Source organism: Cyprinodon tularosa, unplaced genomic scaffold (assembly GCF_016077235.1).
Source record: "Cyprinodon tularosa strain WSP-4 unplaced genomic scaffold, ASM1607723v1 ctg241, whole genome shotgun sequence".
In the NCBI taxonomy this organism is placed as follows: domain Eukaryota; kingdom Metazoa; phylum Chordata; class Actinopteri; order Cyprinodontiformes; family Cyprinodontidae; genus Cyprinodon; species Cyprinodon tularosa.
In genome coordinates, this window is record NW_024038899.1 from 345,345 (window position 1) to 370,917 (window position 25,573).

At 38.4% G+C, this 25,573-nt stretch overlaps 1 protein-coding gene across 1 annotated transcript in view; it reads right to left on the reverse strand.

Moving 5' to 3' along the window:
* tmc2a (transmembrane channel-like 2a) overlaps window positions 1–21,186 on the reverse strand; it is a 29,152-nt gene extending 7,966 nt beyond the window's left edge. The window contains 16 exon segments of the mRNA XM_038287604.1: window positions 1,312–1,379; window positions 2,661–2,789; window positions 2,960–3,118; window positions 6,141–6,320; window positions 8,144–8,332; window positions 8,435–8,582; window positions 8,695–8,837; window positions 9,681–9,779; window positions 9,897–10,003; window positions 10,095–10,176; window positions 10,261–10,351; window positions 11,267–11,422; window positions 11,604–11,985; window positions 11,988–12,051; window positions 12,128–12,166; window positions 20,721–21,186. Coding sequence (XP_038143532.1) covers window positions 1,312–1,379; window positions 2,661–2,789; window positions 2,960–3,118; window positions 6,141–6,320; window positions 8,144–8,332; window positions 8,435–8,582; window positions 8,695–8,837; window positions 9,681–9,779; window positions 9,897–10,003; window positions 10,095–10,176; window positions 10,261–10,351; window positions 11,267–11,422; window positions 11,604–11,985; window positions 11,988–12,051; window positions 12,128–12,130 — 2,000 coding nt within the window. The 5' untranslated portion in view covers window positions 12,131–12,166; window positions 20,721–21,186.
* Window positions 21,187–25,573: the final 4,387 nt, after the last annotated feature.

A 25,573-nucleotide genomic window follows, 5' to 3' on the forward strand; every position in this document is an offset into this window, starting at 1 on the left:
GGTGTTAGACTTGAGTTAAAACCTGCTTGAAAATCTGGAGTGCAAAAGCATTTTAGTTGTTCCATATGGGCTCTTTGTTTAAACCAGAAAAGCCCACATGGGCGAGCTCTCCACAAAGCGTGACTTTGATCTGCCTCCTGGATTTATGTATCTCAGGGAAGGGGGCCAACATTTGCCTGCCTATCCATCACCACTCCCATCTCTATTCCATCAAAAGAGGCAATTTCAACAATCAGGGAATCACCAGCAAGCAGTCTGTAAATATTGCTGCTTATGTAACTTTTTACATATTGTGTAAGAGACCTTAAAACGATGCTAAACCAACAATGGTTAACTGCTAATGTTGCTAAAATGTCATGCTGTTAATGTTGTCGAAAGTCAAATTAATGATTGCAGAAAGAAAAGGGGAATCAAAAGGGGTCAGAATGAGCTTTACTTCATTTTTTCTTCTAAAAATACAAAACATTAATTTAAAGACAATTTTAAAAAGAATGTATATGTAGATAATCAGGTTTTGACTTCTTGAAATATCCAAATGTCAAAATATGCCATAAAAACACACAGGGTGCCGTAGGGTTAACTTGACTCCGCCAGATGGATTTGCTCCGCATATCCATCTGGAAACCTTCCGTTGAAGTAATTTTGGGAAGGGGCGAAAATACTGGTTAGCTGATTGGCCTATGTTGGTGATAGACGGGCCAAATAAACCCATCAGATCAACGAAGCATATGACGTACTAACAGAGCGATGACTAAAACACAACCACAAGCCAGGCACAAGCCAATTGATAGATCAAACTCTTGCCGAAACCAGTCGGGAGAAGAGCAAAAACATCTTTTCCTCTGAGAAAAGCCTCCAGAGCAGTGTTTTGCTCTTCTTTCAGTGAACAAATACTCTGTAATTCCGATAAAACTTGCTCGATAGCCACGCTAACGCTAGTTTAATCGGCTGAAGTCACCATGTTCTTTAGACTGTCGCGCTTCCCGTTGCGTCACACCTCAACCCGCCTCAAAGCCAACGCTGATTGGACGTTTGTTTGGTGAACGGCTCCAAATTTTCTTTAACGGAGAGTCTCCAGACTGATCTGCGAGTGAAACCTTGAAAGCTCGCGAGATCAGGATGGTCTCACGAGACTACCGTAGGGTATCCCAACCGTACATTCTAACTTTATCATAATGAAAGTAGCAACAGAAGCCCAGATTCATAAAAAAAAATACCATGCAGTTAACATAGTAATAAGTAGTGTTAGTAATTTAGGGCTTATATACATATATATATATATATATATATATATTTATTTATTTTTTTTACCAGATCATCCCCTGGTTGAAGACCAGTCCAAGAACATTGCCACTGATGTCAAACTCTCCATACGATGGCTAAAAAGTGATCAGACACAGCAGTTACCTCAGTGTTAGGGTGATGAACTCAGCAGTAGTTGTCCTTAAAATGTCCAAGTACAATGAACTAGATTTAGGCTACGTTCACACTGCAGGCCTTAATGCTCAATTCCAAATATTTTGGTGAAATCTGATTCTTTTGGTGTTGCCGTTCACATTTCCAAATAAAGGTGACTTGTATGTGATCTTCTGCGTCACTCAACTTAAGTGTCCCGCATGTGCAGTAGAGGACGCAATGACGTCACAGGCGAGTGTGCTCTGTGTTTACGGAAGTAAACATGGATGGTAGGGCTGGAGCACTTCTAACGATCCTTCATTTCATTTCCAACCTTAGCCAGTGCATTATCCATGGATTATGCACTGACACTAGCTAATGGATTACCCAGGGCCGCCTTTTACAGTGGCTTTTTGTTTCTCTGCTTCAGTCGGCCTCAGCAGATGGCCGCTCACACTGAGCCTGGTTCTCCTGGAGGTTTCTTCCTGTTAAAAGGGAGTTTTTCCTGTCCACTGTCGCTACAAGGGATTGCATTTGAGTCAATGAGTCGATGCAATCAACTGGTTTTCCTTAGATAGAAAACTTGAATCAATTTGACTGTATGATCTGGTGAATTTGAAAGTGCCTTGAGATGACATGTGTTGTGAATTGGCGCTATAAAATTAAGCTGAATTGAAACTGAATTAAATTAATATAATCCTTTCTAGACTGCTCTCCGCATTATCGTGCGCCTTACTTGACTTTCCTCCCGCTTTTGCATAGCAAGACACTGAATCGTGACCTTTGTTGAGTGTTAATGACATTCAGGTCGATGATCAGTAAAAATCTGATTTGTATCGGATTCAAGACCACAAAGCCAAGTGGCCCATTGGGAAAAAAATCAGATCTGTGTTGTTCAGACTGCTAGGAAAAGATCGGATTCAGGTCGCATATGGGCAAAAAATCTGGATTTGGGTCAATTCAGGCTGCTGTGTGAATGTAGCCTTAGAATATTATTTAGACCTAAAATCAAGGCTATCAGCAACAAACATCAGAGAAATCAAGACTAAGTTTTTGTCAGAGGTAGATACATGTAAAATCAGGCTATTGATTACTATAGGTCATCTGTAATTTTATATCATGAATGGACATTTTTCCTCAGAGAAAGTATATTCTACTGACACTGGTTTCATTTATTTGTTCAGAGATCTTAAAGTATGACTCAGTTTAATCACAATTACATTTATATTTTATGTATAGAAAAGGAGGCTTTTTTACAGACTTACAAATCCAGCTTCCAGATCCCAGCACCAGCAGTAGTTGAGGAAGCGGACAATAACGGCTCTGGCAAAGTCGCCAATCAGGATGGTCAGGTAGGTCACCTGTATGTCTGAAACGGTCAGCTTCACAAACTCCTGCAGAACAGGGAACATTTTTCATTAAAGCTAACATTTTAGGTCCATTTTTCATAGTTTCCTTCAATAATAGGAAAATAAATGGATTAAAATCCTGTGATCCTTCACAGCAAGTACACAAAAGACAGAAAAAAGTGAAATAATCATAATTAATTTGTCTTTTTCGTTACAATGCCGACTGCAGTCTCCCAGCACGGGCCTCGGATAACATCCGCAGGGTCCATTGGGGGAGGAGTAGCATCAGTGTCGTTAAGAAGACGTGAATAGTTGGCATAGTATTCCTTCATGGCCCAGATGGAAGCATTCTTGATAGACTGTTCCTCTTCTAGCTGAAAGGGATAAAGCCAGGTTTTAGCTGAAAGCACTCTGACGAGAATAAGGTCATACGTGCATCAACAAACAAGTTGAAAAACGCAAGAATTATATATCTTCAACGTGTCTACTGCATAATAACTTCATTATAAAAGTATAAAGCACCCATTTAACTTACATAAAGCTTGTATTAATTGATACAAAATTAAAATAGCAGTCAAAAACATGCCAGATAACAAATAATCTGTAAAACAAAAACAAACAAAAAAGGTGTATGTGGGTTTTTGGCGGAAATCTAAACCTATAGCCGGTGGATTTAAACTATTTTTATTAAAGGCATACTTTGCAACATTTTTCAGTTAATTAATGTGTTCCATAACGTTTTGGATGATTAAATGAGTCATTTCAGGTCGAACAAAGGTATTCTCGGCCGCCCTGTTGGTCTGTAGGGGAAATACCGGACTTGCAATTGCAGGAGCCCTCGGCCCGCACCCACAGGCTCAGAAGTCTCGTCCATCGCGAGAGTCGGTCTTGCTTTACGGCGAGAACTGCTACACGCCCCCAGTGAAAGGCATGCTCGTTGCTAGCGCAGTGGCGATATTTGTGCAGTTATCATGGCGGAACCAGCGAGAAAACGGTGAAAGCCCATGTTGGAGCAGGCAAGAAAGAGGAAAAAGGCTCTCTACCACAGTAGACATGGTGATTCGTTGCTTTCTCCTGTCTGCTAAGCTCAAAACAACCGCGCCTGGCTTGACGGAAAAACCAGGAGAACAGCTGAGCATATTCATGACAGTGCACTTTTACTTTCGCCCTCCGGGGGGAGCCTCGCTGGAAAATCAACACCGGTTGCATAGTATACCTTTAAATTCTGGTTGGGACTGACTTCTGGTGATTTTGTTAGGCTTCATTTGTGTTCTTCTGCCACTGATTGTAAAAATGGCGGCACCAGCAATAGTCTTCTTGGTATGGCTTGCTGCTAGTTTGTGGAGACTATGAAAAATAAATAAAATAGCTAAATTCAAGTGCATAGTCCTAATAAAGCAAAAACATAAACAGGGGTCAATCAGCATATTCTCAGGTATGATGGCTGCAGCCTTTGGTGTGAGGAAGTAAGGGAGATCTAACAGTTTGTGGATATCTGTGCTACATTCCAAGCATGATTGTGAAACAATATTTAGTTTAGTGAATCATATCTAAAATGCATCAAAGCTCTTCAGTGGCATTTTTATAGAACCATTGAAGAAGTTAAAAGGATAGATGTGAGAAATATCTAAAATGTAAGTCAGATTTGTTCATATGCTAGTGATAGTTATTACATTCTTATGGATGTTAATTATGCATTGGTTATACTATTAACAATGCTATTTTAGTAGACCCCCGTCAAAAAAATAAACTGTGTAATTAAAGATTTACACAGAGAGCAAAGAGTTACAGAAATGTATTCTGTATTAAAGACTGACATTTTTTCGGGAATCCCACAGGAATCCCACGGGAATCCCGTGGGATGGGAGTCAGTATTAGTAACGATCACGTGATTGGGACGGTACAGGATTAAACATTAACAGGAGCAGACGGGAGCGGGAGCATACCGATAGTAACTAAAAAAAACTAAGATCGATGCCAAAAAATAAAATAAAATAGAAAGAAAAAAAAATCCAGTACTGGCGCCGCCATTTTGTAGTTTTTTTCCTTGAAGCCTACACTATAATGCGAGTCAAAAAAACTACACGACCCAAAAACCAATAGTGCTTCCGCTCTGAGTTTTTCACCCGTGCTCAAAAACAACAATTGAGGGACCAACAGTTAGTGGCGAACTCGACTTCCAAAAGTTTAAGTGTTTTGATTGTTTATTCACCTAAGATAAGCATGGTCTGTTTCCTTGTTTGTTACTTTTATTATGTATTTATAATTATTATTCCTTTTACTTTAACTGACCTTTACTACAGTTAGAAACAGACACATTAGCAGGAACATTAGACAACAGACACAAACACAAACTGGTAATGATTGAATAGAGAGCCATGGAAGGCAAAGGTAATAGCCTTAGACTTAGAGAACTTTCATTGTTTCGTATACACAGAGTTTCATGAAAGCTGTACAAAACAAAATTTCGTTTTGTACAGGTTTCATGGGATTTCTATTCGTTAAAGTGCAGGAGTGATCAAATCTATACAGTGTGGGAGAAAAAAAAGTGGTGAAAAACCGCATTGATATGAAGCCCTAATCTTTGTTCCAAGAAGAATTCAACTTTATTGTCACAAGTACAAAGAAACGAAATTCCCTCTCTGCATTTAACCTATTCCTTTGAGGAGCAGTGGGCTGCCATTGTGCGGCGCAATTTGGGGTTAAGGGTATTTGCTCAGCAACCCAAAGTGGCAGTCTGTGAAATTGGGGCTTGAACCCAGAACCTCTGGGATCCAAGCTCAATGCCCTTACCACTGGGCCGCCACTCCCCTAGTGGTTTTATGAAGAACTCCTTTGCAAATCAGGTGTTTTTATATCCAACTTTGTTACTGAAAACTAAAACTCTGTATAAAATGGAAGTGTTTATACAGAGCTTGTCTTAGTTAGTGGTCATTGAATGAATCATTACCCGTCCCTTCCATGGTCAAAGTTCTTCAATATATTGAGATATGCATAAATGGTGCTAAATCCAACCAATGCAACGCCGTATCTGAATTTTTTGCTGAGTAAAGCATTCAGCATTCAACTTTGTTCACTTATGGAAAATCCATGAAAAACAAGAATACAGAACTTTTGGTGATGCAGAGAGAGTTGAGAATCAGTCAAAAGGAACTGATTTAATAAAAAGCTCTGACAAAGGCATTAAAGTATCTCACCCATTAAGCCAATACTTATTGATCAGTTGGGGAGCTTTATATTTTACACAATGGTAAAGGCATACCAGTATGTAACTACAAAGAAAAGCTAAAATGAAATCTTTAAGCAAAGGTCAATAAATTGAATGTCTCTAATGTCCTTGAACCTGTTTTAGGCTAAAACAATGAAATGAAAAAAGCAGAGTTTGGAGTAGAATACCTTGGAGTTGACTTCATCAAACAAAGCAAACAGGAAGGTGTAGAGATTTCCTAGAAAGAGGGCAAAGATGCGTCCCAGCTGCCACTTGAGGGCGATTCGAGGATGGTAGTCCTCCAGTTCGGCGATCGTCTCAAAAAGAGGAGGACACACCAGACCCAGCAGGGACATGATGAGCTCCAACTGGTAAAACAGACCGTAGGGATAATCTAAGACTGGATATTTGCTTTAGCTTTAACTGTATATCTAATGGGCTCAACACACCAGGTATGACACAAGACAGCCCAAGGTGGCAATCATGCCACACTAATACACAGAGGACATGACAAATGAGACAACATTGGGAATCATGTTCTTGGGTTGCCTGCCTCTAATAAATTTGATTGGTTATGAAACTGGAGGGAATTTGACACTTTTAAAGGAAAAGTCCGGTCATATTCAGAATTCAAACTTCTGAAAGTACTTTAAATAGAGAGTATTACATACAGTTTAATAAATGATAAGTGTTTTTAATTAAGAGTAATTTTCATTTCAATGTGCTTTACTGGAGGCATCCATGTTTGCCAAAGAACACTACTGCCACCTACTGGTTTGTGACGTCACGGTGCGGTATCGGCTGTTGATCAAGTCCCAGTGCTGTATCTGGTGTTTGTCACAATGCGCTATTATCCAAGTCATCTTGAAAACATTCTTCTTCCAAATGTTGGCTACATATTACGTGTTTTTTCTCTGGCCAGAAGTTCGGTGGTAAATCCTCCCTCTTCAAGTTGGCGATCCAACGACCAACCCGTCCGTGGGGGACCAGGAATCAGAAAGGTGGAATAATATTTTTCACTTTTACTCGATGTATTCCAACATCCAACTGCCATGCACGTGGGCATTGTAAGTTTAACTATAGCTCTGGTGAATTTCAATGGTGAAGTCCTCCAGAAATCTTCAATAGTTGTTGTTGATTGCAGATGTGTCTAGTAGTTCCCATTGATTTTGCTTGTAAAGCGGGGGGAATGGCGCTAGGCTTGTCAGGAGGAGGTGTTACTATATTCGGGCAAAAATGGCCGCTCCCAGACCCAGTGATCGCGATGAAAATTATTATTTTCACTTTCCTACTGATTAATGCTAAATTCGATAAATCGCTGCAAACGTGTTAGTTTCAGGTTAAATAATGATCCATTGATCATTCATTGCTGACCGGACTTTTCCTTTAAAGCAGTATGCGACTGACCAGACTTAAAGAATGAAGAGTAAGAAGAATTTTGCTGGAAGTGCCAAATATCTTGCTAAAGAAAAAAACATTATCCTTTATTACAGAAAAAGTATGGAAGAGGATTAGGGCCACTGGAAAAAAAAAAGTTAACTGATTTTTAAATTTTATTTCAGTTTTACATGGGGAAAAAAGTCAGAATTCTGACTTTTTTCTCGGAATTCTGACTTTTTTTCTCTGAATTCTGACTTTTTTCTCTGAATTCTGACTTTAATGTCAGAATTCTGACTTTAATCTCAGAATTCTGACTTTTTTTCTCAGAATTCTGACTTTTTTTATTATCAGAATTCAGTCAGAATTCTGAGAAAAAAAGTCAGAATTCAGAGAAAAAAGTCAGAATTCTGAGAAAAAAATCATTAAAATCAGAATTCTGACTTTTTTCCCCATACTATACTGAAATAAAATAATAAAAAAAACAATTAACTTTTTTTTTTTTTTTCAGTGGCCCTAATCCTCTTCCGTAAAAAAGACACTGCATGGTGTAAAAAAAAAAAAAAAAAAAAAACGGCTTCCTCAAATTTAAAAGTTTTCAATCTGCAGAGGGTAGCATGCTTTCCTCTCCTCTCATTCAGTCAATGCTTAAAATGTCACATGCAGCAATGATAGAGGTTACTTGGCAAAATGAGAGTTTTTTGCCTCATCATCGCACAAGTTCAGACATGTTCCATAGAAAATGAAAGCGTTGCCTCCTGTGTGTGGAACCCTTAACACAGATTTCTGTCCAGAAGCATCTGCACATCAGTACCTCATTCTTCTCATACCAGCTAAGGTCATCCCTGTTGGCGAATTCCTGAGATCTCTTCACCACAAAGTAGATGAGGTACCCACTCCCACCAAGGCTGCAGGTGATAAGGAAGTTGGCCAGAACCCTGAGAAACCTGCGCAGGTGGATGTTCTCGTCCTTCTGGTTTTCTTGCTCGTCCACAATGGACTCCTGTTCTTATCAAAAAAAAAATGCGGATTGTTAAGTACACGGTAAACTGAGTTTCTGAAAAGATAAAAGACGTCAGCGGGTGTGATCGTCTGCTGCGGCTACCTTAAAGCTAGTGGTGATGGAGGCGTACTTGTTGTCAGCGGTTTCTGCATTGCCGATGAGGTAATCCCAGCTGGTGAACATCTTCCAGGCGAAGGTGAACTCACCCTCCTCTCCATCTCCTCCGCCAACATCAGCGTTCTTCGCCATTCTGAATAACAAACCAAGAAGAAACCTTCATACTGGTATTCTTTCTAATAATTGTCAGTATGTGTGATACTGTGAGGCGATGCAGAAAGCCTTCCTGAGCTGGATTTTCTCACGTTCGAATCACGAGCATCAGGCTGTACCCGAAGCTTCCGATCCCCACCAATAGATAGGAGAGAGGCAGCCGGAACTTTAGCAAGCCGATGGTTCTCTGGTCGTTGTAATATCCGTAGAACAAGACAGAGTATTTACAATATCCCTGAAAAGCAAAAAGGATTTTTGATCACCGTCGCCATAGTAGATTTGACACTTTATTTGAATCCTTCAAAGCTGTCTTTTCTGTCGTAAAGCTGTAAGAAGAGCTTTCAGAATTTTTCTTTGGACTTTAGTTTTTTTCTACTACCCATCATCTGATCACTGAGCTTGTTTAAATAAAGGATGGAGGTAAAATGTTTACATCATGCACTGCAAAAAATGGAAATCGAAATGAGTAATTTTTGCTTAGATAAAGCGCATTTTTCCTTGAATTGAGGATTTAATTGAAATACTTTGCCAACAAGACAATTTACATTTGCTTTGTCTTATTTCAAGTGCATATTACCTAATTATCTTGTTTTAGGCGTAAAAATACTAATTCCATTGGTAAATCATCTTATTTATCTACTTAAATTAAGGGCAAATACACTCAATTTAAGATTTTTTTAACTTAATTCTAGATGGTTTTTGCAGTGTGTAAACCTGTCAACAGCAATTTATAACAGCCTCTAAAAGGATTTCTTAAGAAAAATAGAGCTCAGATATTTTCGTTGTTTTATTGTTGAAGTTCTTTTTTATCTGGAAGCTAGTTAGAGAAATAAATTTTATATGTGAATGTTTAATTAATTAACAAAAAAGTCCTTTGACAAAGCTCACATATGAGACTAAATGTTTGTTATAAAAATTGAAAACAGAAAAACACCAAAAGTCCAAATTGAAACTCCTTTTGCTCACCTGAAGAACTATTGATAAAGCCAACTTTAGGTTTACATGAAGTTCTGCTCAGAAAAGACACAAAAAGGAGAAATTTTTAAGACTTTTTGTCTGCGCTGGATTAGATACTCACATTAAAGTCCATGAGAACTGAATAATCCTGAGCAGTGTCCTGCTCTGCTCTTGGTACAGTCTTTCTTGGAATAGACCCATAGGGGAGACCCATGAGGACCTTAAAAGTTACATAATTGTTAGTTATTTTATGGACATCTTTGGAGTTCATTTTAAACAGTTTCTTTACTAATACTAATTAAGAATTAGCGTGGTCTATTTAGCCACATTTATTCACCTCAGGAATGACCACCAAACCAAAGGTGAGACCAAAAAGGACCAGATTCATTCCGTACATCCAGCGGAGGAAGATGAAGTAAGAAGCAACCGATGATCCAAAGTGACCTAAAGATGCAAGTCTCATTTTTAAATATAGTATCCACAAAAAAAAGGTTTGTGATTTATACACGTTTAAAACATGTTAAAGCAAACCTACTTTCCACCTCTTTGATCTTTCTCTCCCAGGGGATGCAGGCTGTTCTGAAATTCTCAAAATCTCTCTGAAACTTAATCCATTTCTACAAAAAAAAAAACAAGCATATGTTTAGCCTGAAACCATCAAGTAAGAAAAAAACGTTTTTTTTTTCTATTTCAATCCAAACCTTGGTCATCATCACTTTGTAGGCATACCACTTCCTGCCTTTTCCTTTGCCCAGAGCTCCTTCAAACTTATCCACAAATTGTTGAGCTTCCCTGCAGAGCAGCATAAAAATGCTAAACAAACTCAAACGATATGCAGACGATGCACTTGTTTATGTAGATTTGCAAGGTGAAGAAATAGGGTGAAATTGTTGTTGTACTTGTTTTCATAAAGCTTTGAAATGTCAGGTTTCTTGGTAAATGTGTTTTTAAAAGCAAATTATTTAGATCACTCTTATTATAATTTGGAGAGTCATAAATATGAGATAAGAAAAGTGAAACTGAAAGTTGAAAAAAGCAATAAAGCTAATTTTACATTTGGAAAAATGTGTTGTTTGAAGAGATGCACATGGAAAAGAAATTATTATGAACAACAAAACACTATTGTAGCAATAATACGTTTTTCGCAAACTGATAATATAGAATTTTTAGTGCTGTGTCTCTCTTTAAGGATTTAAAATTAATTTATTGTTTAGTAAATCTATTTAGTTTATCTTAGAGCCCCAAATAATATAGTTCTTCAAGTTTTTATATAAATTATTTTACACAATGCTTGCTTTTCTTAATTTAACCTAATACTTTTACGACGTCTACATTAAGTCATGCTAAGACTTTTTTGCAGAAACAACTAATTTAATTTACTTTATGTCTGTTTTTTTACATGGATGCAACTTATTTAAGGTTTTAATTTATCACGATGTTCACATTATTACAGTAGCATTTTACTGCAATGTGCTTGGAAATTCTAGGACTCATTCATTGTATCAATAATCTATCATGTACATCATTGAATCAATAGTCGTAAAAAAGAAAAAAACTATAAAAGATGACCAAAAATGTAGCATGACAAGATTTCTGATAGAAAATGTTAAAAAGTGAATATTGAAACTGCTTTTAGCCTCAATAAAATGTTCTATAGTTGATCTCCAGACAGAAACAAGCAATAATATTCCCCTTTTTAAGCATTACTTTAAGAGAACCAGCCTTCGCTTCATCCTCCAAGGCTTATTCCTGATGTTTGCGATCAGTTTCTTCTTCTCCTCCACCTCCTCCATCAGCCGGGCCATCTCCCCCTCTGACATGGACTCTTCCTCCTCGTCTGAGTTTGAGCTTGAATCCGATGAGCTGGAGGAGAACATTTAGCAAAAGAGAGAGAAAATCAGAAAAATAGAAACATGTCAGAAGTAATACACAGCATTTTTATAATAAGTTACCGGTATCAATACTTGTCTAAATCCTCCACTAGGGGCCAGAAGGTGAGAAAGGGATTGAAAACAGAAATTTATTTAGCTGTTCTTTGGCCTACCTGTCATCTTTCTTTTTCTTTTTCTTCTTGTCCTTATCGTCGTCTTTCCCTTTGTCCTTTCCTTTGGCGTCGCCTTTCTTCCCCTTGTCCTCCTCCTTCCCTCCTTTCTTTCCTCCTCTCTTCCCCCTCTTTCCTTTCTCAGCCTCACTGTCGTCCTCCTCGCTTTCTTGGGCTTTGCCACCTTTCCTCCTGTTGGCTGCACCTCCTCTCTTCTTCTTAGGAGCCTCATCTTCACTGTCATCGTCGTCGTTTTTACCGCCACCTCGTTTATTAGCAGCCCCCCTCTTGTTTCCGCCTTTTGCTCGTCTCTTTGGAGCCTCCTCCTCCTCATCTTCTTCCTCTTCGCTGTCTGCCTTTTTGCCTCGACCTCTTCCTCTTGCACCTCCTCCTCCTCCTCCTCCTCGTCCACCTGCCTGTCTCCTGTTTGCTCTCCTCCGGTTTCCACCATCTACAAATTACATTTAGATCAATAACTTTTGATTAAACACATCAAACTCTTAGTATATTCAGTTTTATTTACTTACCATCACTGTCGCTCACATCTTCGTCTATCTCTATTCCAACTAAGGAAGACAGTTAACAAAAAGTTAAAAAGATGACAGTTTTATTTGACTTGGACTTTTTCTGCTTTTTGCTTTAGGTTTTCTTTTTAATCTTGGGAAAAGAAATAAAATGTTTTCAAATTATGTTTTGATTTATTAACCTCTTAAAGGAATAGTACACCCAAAACATGATTAGCCTTCATTTTCTACTCACCCCCATGCTGAACAACACTCTGGAGTACTTTTTTGATATCTCAAATGCATCTGGAGATCTGGGAGGCTTCTTGCTGTCTGCTGACATTCAAATAATGGAGGTCTAAGGTGCCCGAGGCAGAAAGGTCCATAAAAGTCCACAAAAAACGTGTCAATATTCCTCCATACTGCTCGTCCAATGTATTCCAAGTGTCCTGAGTGGGTAGCATCCAGAATTTACTCGAAACGAAGTCATTTAGAATGTTTTTAGAGCATAAACAGTAGTGTATAGGATTTCCTGATAGCGTGTTCACGAGTCTACGGAAACCGCGGCAGACCAAACCAGATGAAAGTGCGCATTCAGCGTCTGCTCTGCCGATAATGCAAGCGTAGAAGAAGAAATGTGCTGTTTACCTGTGCAAAGAAAGAAACAACGAAAGAAAAATATCTGAGGACTTCAGTGTTGAGAAAGAGCATGAGTTCTTTGCTGAGCTGAATGCGCACTTTCATCTGGTTTGGTCTGCCGCGGTTTCCGTAGACTCGTGAACGCTCTTTTAGGAAATCCTATACACTACTGTTTATGCTCTAAAAACATTCTAAATGACTTCGTTTCGAGTAAATTATGGACGCTACCCACTCAGGACACTTGGAATACATTGGACGAGCAGTATGGAGGAATATTGAAACGTTTTTTGTGGACTTTTATGGACCTTTCTGCCTCGGGCACCATAGACCTCCATTATTTGAATGTCAGCAGACAGCAAGAAGCCTCCCAGATCTCCAGATGCATTTGAGATATCAAAAAAGTACTCCAGAGTGTTGTTCAGCATGGGGGTGAGTAGAAAATGAAGGCTAATCATGTTTTGGGTGTACTATTCCTTTAACATCCACCTCATTTTGGGTAATCCTTGCCTATTTTGCATACCCAAATAAAAAAGCAAATAACTTAGGAACTGTAAGCCCAAATTACATGTGCAATACATTATTTCAAAGCTAACACCCTCTTATTTCTGACTATACAGGTGCTGGTCATAAAATTAGAATATCATGAAAAAGTAGATTGATTTCAGTAATTCCATTTAAAAAGTGAAACTTGTATATTATATTCATACATTACATACAAACTCATATATTTCAGATGTTTATTTTGTTTAATTTTGATGATTACAAATGACAACAAATGAAAATCTCAAATTCATCATATCAGAAAATTAGAATATTACTGAAGACCAATAAAAACAAAGGATTTATAGAAATGTTGGCCAACTGAAAAGTATGAACATGAAAAGTATGAGCATGTACAGCACTCAGTATTTAGTTGGGCCTCCTTTGGCCTGTATTACTGCAGCAATGCGGCGTGGCATGGAGTCGATCAGTCTGTGGCACTGCTCAGGTGTTATGATAGCCCAGGTTGCTCTAATAGTGGCTTTTAGCTCTTCTGAATTGTTGGGTCTGGTGTATTGCATCTTCTTCTTCACAATACCCCATAGATTTTCTATGGGGTTAAGGTCAGGAGAGTTTGCTGGCCAATTAAGAACAGGGATACCATGGTCCTTCAACCAGGTACTGGTAGCTTTGGCACTGTGTGCAGGTGCCAAGTCCTGTTGGAAAATGAAATCTGCATCTCCAAAAAGTTGGTCAGCTGCAGGAAGCATGAAGTGCTCTAAAACTTCCTGGTATGTGGCTGCGTTGACCCTGGACCTCAGAAAACACAATGGACCAACACCAGCAGATGACATGGCACCCCAAACCATCACTGACTGTGGAAACTTTACACTGGACTTCAAGCAACGTGGATGAAGTGCCTCTCTTCTTTTCCTCCAGACTCTGGGACCTTGATTTCCAAAGGAAATGCAAAATTTACTTTCATCAGAGAACATGACTTTGGACCACTCACCAGCAGTCCAGTCCTGTTTCTCTTTAGCCCAGGCAAGACGCTTCTGACGCTGTCTGTGGTTCAAGAGTGGCTTGACACAAGGAATGCGACAGCAGAAACCCATGTCTTTCATACGTCTGTGTGTGGTGGTTCTTGAAGCACTCACTCCAGCTGCAGTCCACTCTTTGTGAATCTCCCCCACATTTTTGAATGGGTTTTGTTTCACAATCCTCTCCAGGGTGCGGTTATCTCTCTTGCTTGTACACTTTTTTCGACCACATCTTTTCCTTCCCTTCGCCTCTCTATTAATGTGCTTGGACACTGAGCTCTGTGAACAGCCAGCCTCTTTAGCGATGACCTTTTGTGTCTTGCCCTCCTTGTGCAAGGTGTCGATGGTCGTCTTTTGGACAACTGTCAAGTCAGCAGTCTTCCCCATGATTGTGTAGCCTATAGAACTAGACTGAAAGACCATTTAAAGGCTTTTGCAGGTGGTTTGAGTTAATTAGCTGATTAGAGTGTGGCACCAGGGGCCATCAATTTTGAACCTTTTCACAATATTCTAATTTTCTGATATGATGAATTTGAGATTTTCATTTGTTGTCATTTGTAATCATCAAAATTAAACAAAATAAACATCTGAAATATATGAGTTTGTATGTAATGTATGAATATAATATACAAGTTTCACTTTTTAAATGGAATTACTGAAATCAATCTACTTTTTCATGATATTCTAATTTTATGACCAGCACCTGTATAAATTATGAAAAAAAAATTTAACTGGGTGAGTAGAACACAGACCAAGCTGGATCAGTTCAAACATGACTCAAAGCTGTTTTTTTATTCTCGGAAATGATAGGTCTTTTTTGAACAGCAGTAATAAAGACATTCTTGAGATAAAGCGTGTTTTATTGTATTATATGTGTTCTACATCACGTCAACCACAAATTCGGAAAATTTCAGACCTCTAGCTATAACAGTTCCAGAGCTGTGGGCTTTGAACTTCTAATGTAAGCTTGGAGCTGCGCACAACGGCTCCACCTGCTGGTAAAAATTTTACAAGTGGAATTTTATGTATTCTCAGTTATTACCCCAACTTAAGGTCCACCGGGTCGCCGGCGATCCGGTGGGTTTAAAGGAGTTAAAGGCTCATTGCTAATTGCTTTATTCAGTCCTAATGGAGTAATCTGACTCCGCCAGATGGATTTGCTCCACATATCCATCTGGAAACCTTCTGTTGAAGTAATTTTGGGAAGGGGCGAAAATAATGGTTAGCTGATTGGCCTATGTTGGTGATAGACGGGCCAAATAAACCAATCAGATCAACGAAGCATATGACGTACTAACAGAGCGACGACGAAGAGGAGCCAATTGATAGATCAAACTCTTGCCGAAACCAGTCGAGAGAAGAGCAAAAGCATATTTTCCTCTGAGAAAAGCCTCCAGAGCAGTGTTTTGCTCTTCTTTCAGTGAAGAAATACTCTGTAATTCCGATAAAACTTGCTCAATAGCCACGCTAATGCTAGTTTCATCGGCTGAAGCCGCCATGTTCTTTAGACTGAACTGTCGCGCTTCTCGTTGCGTCACACCTCAACCCGCCTCAAAGCCAACGCTGATTGGACGTTCGTTTGGTGAACGGCTCCAAATTTTCTTTAACGGAAAGTAGCCAATCTGCGAGTGAAACCTTGAAAGCTCACGAGATCAGGATGGTCTCACGAGGCTACTAATGGAGGGCTTTCAGGCATGAAACAACTGTTTAAGGTCATGCTTCAGCTCCTCAGTTAGTTGATTGTAGCCTTTGATTAGGACATTACAAAATGTTTGCCTTTATTCCAATAGAACTCAATTTTAGGTCATGAGCTTCTGCCCAGAAATTCTCCTTTAGTAAATCTGAGATGAACAGATAACTCTTCAATGAGCAAGAGAAAGCTATCCAGGCTTTGAAGCTCCCGACCATCACACTGCCACCACCGTGCAATGTTGTTGTTTTATTTGCTGGATGAAAAGAGACCCTTTTATTCAATTTGTCCACACAATATACTTCCATCCAGGTTGTTTTTGGTAATGGGCCTTAACAACGTGATTTTTGGTAAGTACTGACTGTTGCCCTGAAACGCCTCAACGGCGGCCATTTTCCATCTTCTTCCCTATTATTAAATCAGTAATACAGCTTTAGCTTTTGTCTTTTTTTAGACCTCTTGTTTAACCTTTGATGCCCTCTTGAAGTATTTTCAGTAGATAAGGATCTGATTCACTGCTTCCTATTTTGCTAGGACAGTGCAAAGCAGTAATTGAAGCAAAAGGTGGCTACGTTGAAGAACCTAGAATATAAGACATATTTTCAGTTGTTTCACATTTTTTGTTAAGTATACAATTCCACGTGTTAATTCGTAGTTTTGATGTCTTCAGTGTATGAAAATAAAGAAAACTCTTTGAATGGCAAAGGGTGTCTAAACCTTAGGTCTGTACTGTAGATATATATATATATATATAGTTTTATTTTTTTAAGGAATGTCCGATAATATCATCCGACATTAGCATAGCTGTCTATATCCTTATCGGTTTTTCCCGATAATGAAAAGTTGATAATATAATGCAAAGATTTTGTGAAATATGCCAGAATTAGCACCTCTGCCAAAAGGCGGCGCTCCCGGGTGATGTCATTAGACCCGCCAAAAAGAAAAGAAGAAGACGAAGAAGAATTCTTCATTCAACTGCGCCGCCCTACTAACTGTTTTGCAGAGGACGCGTGTTTCTAAGCCGCTTCAGGATAAATGACCTGGGTCGTGAATAGCGATGAAATGGGAAGCGATTATTGTGGGATGGAAGAAGGAAATAGTGAAAACAAAAAGATTGGAAGAGAGTAGAATAAAAAAATTAGAAAAAAAGCATAAAACGCAGAGATCAATTGAAGGGGAGTCCAGTTCAGAACAAGTCAAGTGATTAACAATCTAGAAAACACAGGAAAACAAAAAACTAAACTAATTAATCAGGGAGTCTCTTTTCCAGATTGGAATCTGGGTCAGTTAACAAAATCGATAAACAAACTTGTAGGAGAAGTCCAAGATGCCAAAATACTGTATAGACCTGTTAATAAACTGCAGAGACAGCGCTCAAAATGTCAAAGCCATACAGATTAACAAGATGAGGGGAAAAGAGTTCAGTGCAGCTTGGTGGAGAACGAAAGGATTAACAGGAGAGTCATCGGAGAAGTTCCTCTAAAAGTATCTAAAAAAGAGATTCCAGAAAATATAAGTGGTGCAAAAGTAAAAAAGGTGAAAGTTAAAAATGACAAGAAAAGGAGAAAGGTGTGAACACTTATCAGTATTAATCAAATTTGAAAAAGAGCAATTACTCAGTTAGGTTTTCATTGTATGAGCTACAGTGTAAAGATGTCCAACCCTTCGCGTCTGAGATGCTTCAAATGCCAAAAATTCGGACATACAGCGGCAGTATGTAAAGGAGAACAGAGATGTGGAAGGTGTGCTGGAGAGCATGAATATGGAAACTGTGGGGAAAGAAGATTACATGCTGCAACTGTGGTGGAGAACAACCGGCTGCATATTGAGGTTGTGTAGTGAGCAAAAGATCTGAAGAGATAAGAAAAGTGAAATTATAACTCGGAATAACTTATGCTGAAGCTGCAAAAAGGATCCCATCCCAGTCAGAAAGACCTAAACCAACAGTTAAAGAAATGACAAGTTCAAAACCTCTGGAGGAGTGTCCCAAAACTGCAAAACTCTCTTTGATGGTAAAAAAGAAAGATTTTGTACTTTTCATGGTAGAAGTGATCAATTGTAGTGCTCAGATGACAAAGAAACTGAAAAAAAATCAAAATAATAGTAAAAGCTGCAGAAAAGTGTGTTGAAGTCAGAGATTTAAACTGGGAAACGTTTGAAAGTATGATGGGAAAATGAGCAGGACAATCAGAAACTGGCAGAGTGACAATAACTTTAAGATTAATTAGAAATAATTCGGTTGGGTTAAATTACACAGTTGGAAAATTATTATAAATATATATTTTTTTATTAATTTATTTTATTTTATTTTTATTTTTTTCTGGGGGCAAGTCTTGTTTCCTGTTTCCTTGTTTAACTCCTTATCAGTTCATGCCAGTAATGCACTTTAACTGGTTTTCAAACCGCCATAAAACCTTACAGGAATAAGAACAACTGTGCAGCAGAAGGAAACTAACGTAATGTCTGCAGTGTGGGACTTTTTTCAAAGTTTAAAATGATGACTTGAACTTTGCGATTTGCAATGAATGTGAGGTCCTTGTCATGCTTGGGGGAGCCAACCACTTCGTCCTTCAATGCTTCTAATGTAATATCTCACTTATGGAAGAACCATCCGGAGAAACACATCACACATTTTTCCATGTGTGATGTGTGATCATATACTACTGAGAATTGCATAATTGTATTTTCTTGGCCGATTAATGGAGCTGTCGCCGTATCCTGAACATTTATCACGTGTTGTATTTCATATGGGGCCCACCCAGATAATGTTGCTTACGGGCCTATTGTTGTGTCGTTACGCCATTGCACTTGTCCTAAACATTAACCAATCGCCCATGTGCTCTGATCAGCTGTGATGTGAGGCAGGGTATGATAGTTTCTAATCAAAAAGTTGAGATGAAGGGGCTCTAAGCTTGTTTTCCCTATGGAGAAAACATTGATCTGGTTGAGTTGTCTCTGTAAAGTGCCTTGAGATGCCATGGGTTGAGAATTGGTGCTTTATTAATAAACCGGATTGAACTATGAGATAAATAATTACGGAAGAGGATTAGGGCCACTGAGAAAAAAAAATAGTAAACTGATTTTAAAATTTGATTTCAGTTTAATATGGGAAAAAAGTCAGAATTCTGAGATTAAAGTCAGAATTCTGAGATTAAAGTCAAAATTCTGAGAAAAAATTCAGAATTCAGAGATTAATGTCAGAATTCTGAGATTAAAGTCAGAATTCTGAGTTTAAAGTCAGAATTCTGAGAAAAAAGTCAGAATTCTGAGATTAAAGTCAAAATTCTGAGAAAAAAGTCATAATTTTGAGATTGAAGTCAGAATTCTGAGATTAAAGTTAGAATTCTGGGAAAAAAGTCAGAATTCTGAGATTAATGTCAGAATTCTGAGATTAAAGTCAAAATTCTGAGAAAAAATTCAGAATTCAGAGATTAATGTCAGAATTCTGAGATTAAAGTCAAAATTCTGAGAAAAAAAGTCATAATTTGGAGATTGAAGTCAGAATTCTGGGAAAAAAGTCAGAATTCTGAGATTAAAGTTAGAATTCTGGGAAAAAAGTCAGAATTCTGAGATTAATGTCAGAATTCTGAGATTAAAGTCAAAATTCTGAGAAAAAATTCAGAATTCAGAGATTAATGTCAGAATTCTGAGATTAAAGTCAAAATTCTGAGAAAAAAAGTCATAATTTGGAGATTGAAGTCAGAATTCTGGGAAAAAAGTCAGAATTCTGAGATCAAATTCAGAATTCTGAGATTAAAGTTAGAATTCAGAGAAAAAGGTCAGAATTCAGAGATTAAAGTCAGAATTCTGAGATTAAAGTCCGAATTCTGAGATCAAATTCAGAATTCTGAGATTAAAGTTAGAATTCAGAGAAAAAGGTCAGAATTCAGAGATTAATGTCAGAATTCTGAGATTAAAGTCAGAATTCTGAGGAAAAAGTCAGAATTCAGAGAAAAAAGTCAGAATTCAGAGATTAAAGTCAGAATTCTGAGATTAAAGTTAGAATTCTGAGATTAAAGTCAGAATTCTGAGATTAAAGTTAGAATTCTGAGATTAAAGTCAGAATTCTGAGATTAAAGTCAGAATTCTGAGGAAAAAAGTCAAAATTCTGAGATTAAAGTCAGAATTCTGAGAAAAAAGTCAGAATTCTGACTTTTTTCCCATATTGAAATAAATAAAAACTGTTTTAAAATCAGTTAACTTTTTTTTTTTCAGTGGCCTTAGTCCTCTTCTGTACAAAATACACCTCAGTGTCCTGATTGCATTTTATATAAAAACACTGAACAATTCCTATGAAAAAACACAAACTTGTTTTACCTGGACATGAATTAGAGATGTAAATATATAAATGAGAACTTTAGAGAATTGACTGCGGTAAATTTTTTTGACATTTGTGTTAGTAGATGACATCAGTGGATAATATCAGTTTCAGATGTAAATATCGGCCCATCGCTGATCACCAAAACTCTTAAAAATATAGGACCAATTGTCATGATTTTGCAGTTTTGTGTTGTAAAAAGTGAATGATCCAAACCTCCACAGAGCAAAAAGCCTCTATAGAGATACTGACTGGACTTCTGGAAGTGAGCAGAGCAGATGCTGGAAACCATTACAGACAAAAACAACAATAAACAGCAGTGATGAAACTTTCTGTTACAATTTAGCAAACTTAGATCTTATTTAAATAAAGTTATGTTATTATAAAGCCCATTCCTGAAATATTCCTGCATTCTGGATCGGTGAGCTCAGGTTAAAATGTGCAGCTCACCTTCCTCTGCAGCGGCGCCTCTTCTCGGCATGGTGGAGAAACCAAAGAAAGCAGCCTCTCCTCCTCTCTGCACCGTCCGTCTGCTCAGCCTCGGCTCCCCGCCAGCACCCAACTCAGGTATCTAACGGTCCTGTCGCCATGGCGACAGCTGCAGGTGACAACAGGTGTTGCTGGGAATTTTCTTTGTTACCTGAAGAGGTAAAAAGTGTATGTACTCTTGATGGAAGAGGATAATTCCCAGAACATCTGGTGTCGGCCTTCATAAAGGAAGCAACATTCAGAGGTTCTGCTGTACTCAGCCAGGTGTAATGGCCGTGGTTTCCCATCTAAAGGAGTCCTTGAAACACTCTCACTTGTCCTGTTATCCGAGAACCACGCAGGAGAACTGCAGAAGACTTAAAGATTTAATGAAGGTTTAGGTTTCTGTGTGAGAGGGTCATTTAGCCAGCTGTAAATAGGCACACGTGGCCGTGCAGCCGGGATGTGTTCCTTCTGTCTTCATGCTGTTTGCAGGAAAATAAAAGAGGAAAGGTGAGAGACCTGAGAGCTGCAATAAACGCCTCCAAGCCTCATTAAAAATGACCAGAGAGCTCATCTTTCACCTGCATAATGATTCAATTTCACAGTTGGCTGTTCTGGAAGGTGACCTTTTGACACCTTAATCCATGTGAAGGTGAGAAGTAAGACGTGATGCTCGAATTAACAAGGCGATTATAATAGCATCGGCTAATAAAGGGCTGATAACATGCTTTGATCCTGCATTCATTTTAATTAACTCTGCTGGACTTCATCTAACAGAAGGTGGTGTAACGGTCAAAGAAAATATTTAATTCTTATTTATAGAGGTGCTGGTCATAAAATTAGAATATCATGAAAAAGTAGATTGATTTCAGTAATTCCATTTAAAAAGTGAAACTTGTATATTATATTCATACATTACATACAAACTCATATATTTCAGATGTTTATTTTGTTTAATTTTGATGATTACAAATGACAACAAATGAAAATCTCAAATTCATCATATCAGAAAATTAGAATATTGTGAAAAGGTTCAAAATTGATGGCCCCTGGTGCCACACTCTAATCAGCTAATTAACTCAAACCACCTGCAAAAGCCTTTAAATTGTCTTTCAGTCTAGTTCTATAGGCTACACAATCATGGGGAAGACTGCTGACTTGACAGTTGTCCAAAAGACGACCATCGACACCTTGCACAAGGAGGGCAAGACACAAAAGGTCATCGCTAAAGAGGCTGGCTGTTCACAGAGCTCAGTGTCCAAGCACATTAATAGAGAGGCGAAGGGAAGGAAAAGATGTGGTCGAAAAAAGTGTACAAGCAAGAGAGATAACCGCACCCTGGAGAGGATTGTGAAACAAAACCCATTCAAAAATGTGGGGGAGATTCACAAAGAGTGGACTGCAGCTGGAGTGAATGCTTCAAGAACCACCACACACAGACGTATGAAAGACATGGGTTTCTGCTGTCGCATTCCTTGTGTCAAGCCACTCTTGAACCACAGACAGCGTCAGAAGCGTCTTGCCTGGGCTAAAGAGAAACAGGACTGGACTGCTGGTGAGTGGTCCAAAGTCATGTTCTCTGATGAAAGTAAATTTTGCATTTCCTTTGGAAATCAAGGTCCCAGAGTCTGGAGGAAAAGAAGAGAGGCACTTCATCCACGTTGCTTGAAGTCCAGTGTAAAGTTTCCACAGTCAGTGATGGTTTGGGGTGCCATGTCATCTGCTGGTGTTGGTCCATTGTGTTTTCTGAGGTCCAGGGTCAACGCAGCCACATACCAGGAAGTTTTAGAGCACTTCATGCTTCCTGCAGCTGACCAACTTTTTGGAGATGCAGATTTCATTTTCCAACAGGACTTGGCACCTGCACACAGTGCCAAAGCTACCAGTACCTGGTTGAAGGACCATGGTATCCCTGTTCTTAATTGGCCAGCAAACTCTCCTGACCTTAACCCCATAGAAAATCTATGGGGTATTGTGAAGAAGAAGATGCAATACACCAGACCCAACAATTCAGAAGAGCTAAAAGCCACTATTAGAGCAACCTGGGCTATCATAACACCTGAGCAGTGCCACAGACTGATCGACTCCATGCCACGCCGCATTGCTGCAGTAATACAGGCCAAAGGAGGCCCAACTAAATACCGAGTGCTGTACATGCTCATACTTTTCATGTTCATACTTTTCAGTTGGCCAACATTTCTATAAATCCTTTGTTTTTATTGGTCTTCAGTAATATTCTAATTTTCTGATATGATGAATTTGAGATTTTCATTTGTTGTCATTTGTAATCATCAAAATTAAACAAAATAAACATCTGAAATATATGAGTTTGTATGTAATGTATGAATATAATATACAAGTTTCACTTTTTAAATGGAATTACTGAAATCAATCTACTTTTTCATGATATTCTAATTTTATGACCAGCACCTGTAGACAACAGAGATCAGTCAGAACAAAATGGCAACATTTCATAGTAACGACTTTAAATGATGTGTGTGAAGGGAGGAATTATGTATTTGTTTTCAAGTTTTGCAGATTATAAACCCCCCTTTTTTATTAAATATTTAATAAAAAAAGAGCATTTTAAAGAGTTTTCACTTATCTATTTACCTCATTTTTGAAAAAGTTAACGCTGGTCTTCAAAACCGTCCTTGTGACTTTTCTGCCATCTAGTGGCCGACTGTGGCTTTCCTTTCAGGTGCATTTCATGGTGAAAAGATTTTTTTCTGACTGCATTTCAGATCATTCTAAATCTGTTAAAATTAACCAAGTTAAATCATTTTATATGAAATGTTAAAATTTTTATATATATATATATATATATATATATATATATATATATATATATATATATATACACTCACAGGCCACTTTATTAGGTACCCCATGCTAGTAACGGGTTGGACCCCCTTTTGCCTTCAGAACTGCCTCAATTCTTCGTGGCATAGATTCAACAAGGTGCTGGAAGCATTCCTCAGGGAGTTTGGTCCATATTGACATGATGGCATCACACAGTTGCCGCAGATTTGTCGGCTGCACATCCATGATGCGAATCTCCCGTTCCACCACATCCCAAAGAAGCCATCAGAAGTTGGGTACATTGTGGTCATAAAGGGATGGACATGGTCAGCAACAATACTCAGGTAGGCTGTGGCGTTGCAACGATGCTCAATTGGTACCAAGGGGCCCAAAGAGTGCCAAGAAAATATTCCCCACACCATGACACCACCACCACCAGCCTGAACCGTTGATACAAGGCAGTATGGATCCATGCTTTCATGTTGTAGACGCCAAATTTTGACCCTACCATCCGAATGTCGCAGCAGAAATAGAGACTCATCAGACCAGGCAACGTTTTTCCAATCTTCTATTGTCCAATTTCGATGAGCTTGTGCAAATTGTAGCCTCAGTTTCCTGTTCTTAGCTGAAAGGAGTGGCACCAGGTGTGGTCTTCTGCTGCTGTAGCCCATCTGCCTCAAAGTTCGACGTACTGTGCGTTCAGAGATGCTCTTCTGCCCACCTTGGTTGTAACGGGTGGTTATTTGAGTCACTGTTGCCCTTCTATCAGCTCGAACCAGTCTGGCCATTCTCCTCTGACCTCTGCATCAACAAGGCATTTCCGCCCACAGAACTGCCGCTCACTGGATGTTTTTTCTTTTTCGGACCATTCTCTGTAAACCCTAGAGATGGTTGTGCGTGAAAATCCCAGTAGATCAGCAGTTTCTGAAATACTCAGACCAGCCCTTCTGGCACCAACAATCATGCCACGTTCAAAGTCACTCAAATCACCTTTCTTCCCCATACTGATGCTCGGTTTGAACTGCAGGAGATTGTCTTGACCATGTCTACATGCCTAAATGCACTGAGTTGCCGCCATGTGATAGGCTGCTTAGAAATTAAGTGTTAACGAGCAGTTGGACAGGTGTACCTAATAAAGTGGCCGGTATATGGATATATATATATATATATATTAGGGTTGTCAAAAGTATCAATACTCAAAAAAGTATCGATACTGAAATGTTGTATCCGGATACAATACTCATTTTCAAAAGTATCGAGTACCAGTCGCACCTAAACAGTCATTCATCTAAAGTGCAGAATAGAGGACAATGCACTTTCTGAACACTGTGATTGAATAATTCTACGCACTTTTCAGTTTCAGACTTTTTTTGTAACAGTTGCAGCTGCTGAGAATTATTTTTGTTTCTTAACCAGTTTGGCTAGTGTCATTGTTATGTGTGCAAAGCATAGCCAAGTAAGGAAAACTTAATTTTAATTTTGTACGTTTTTTTATCAAGCTTGCTAAATACTGTGCACAGCAAACAACCTCAAAATGTTGTTCTTATTGTTTATTGTATTTTAATTATTAATCAAAATATTTCTGTTGAAATTTTATCCTTGTGGTATCGAGTATCGAATATTTTCCTTAGTATCGGTATCGAGTTGAAAAGTTTAGTATCGTGACAACCCTAATATATATATATATATATATATATATATATATATAAAAATTCTGAATTAAATCCTGATTCTTGCCCAGAGAAAAGTGCTCCAGCAGCAGGTTGAATCCACTCCCAGGAGAATTTCAATAATTGGCTTCCCTCTTTTCTATTGGTGTGATCTGCAGAATTCAAGACTATTCACAGCCGTCTTAAAATGTCCTTAATCTGCGCAAAGAAAATATTACAATCATGTAAACAGCAAAAAACATTTTGGATGAAGAATATTTATAGCTACCAAAATTACTTTCATATATCTAAATGAAAAAAATTAATGGAAGGAAAAAACAGGTCTATGAAAAAATGTGGAAGCAACAACCTTTAATTTAA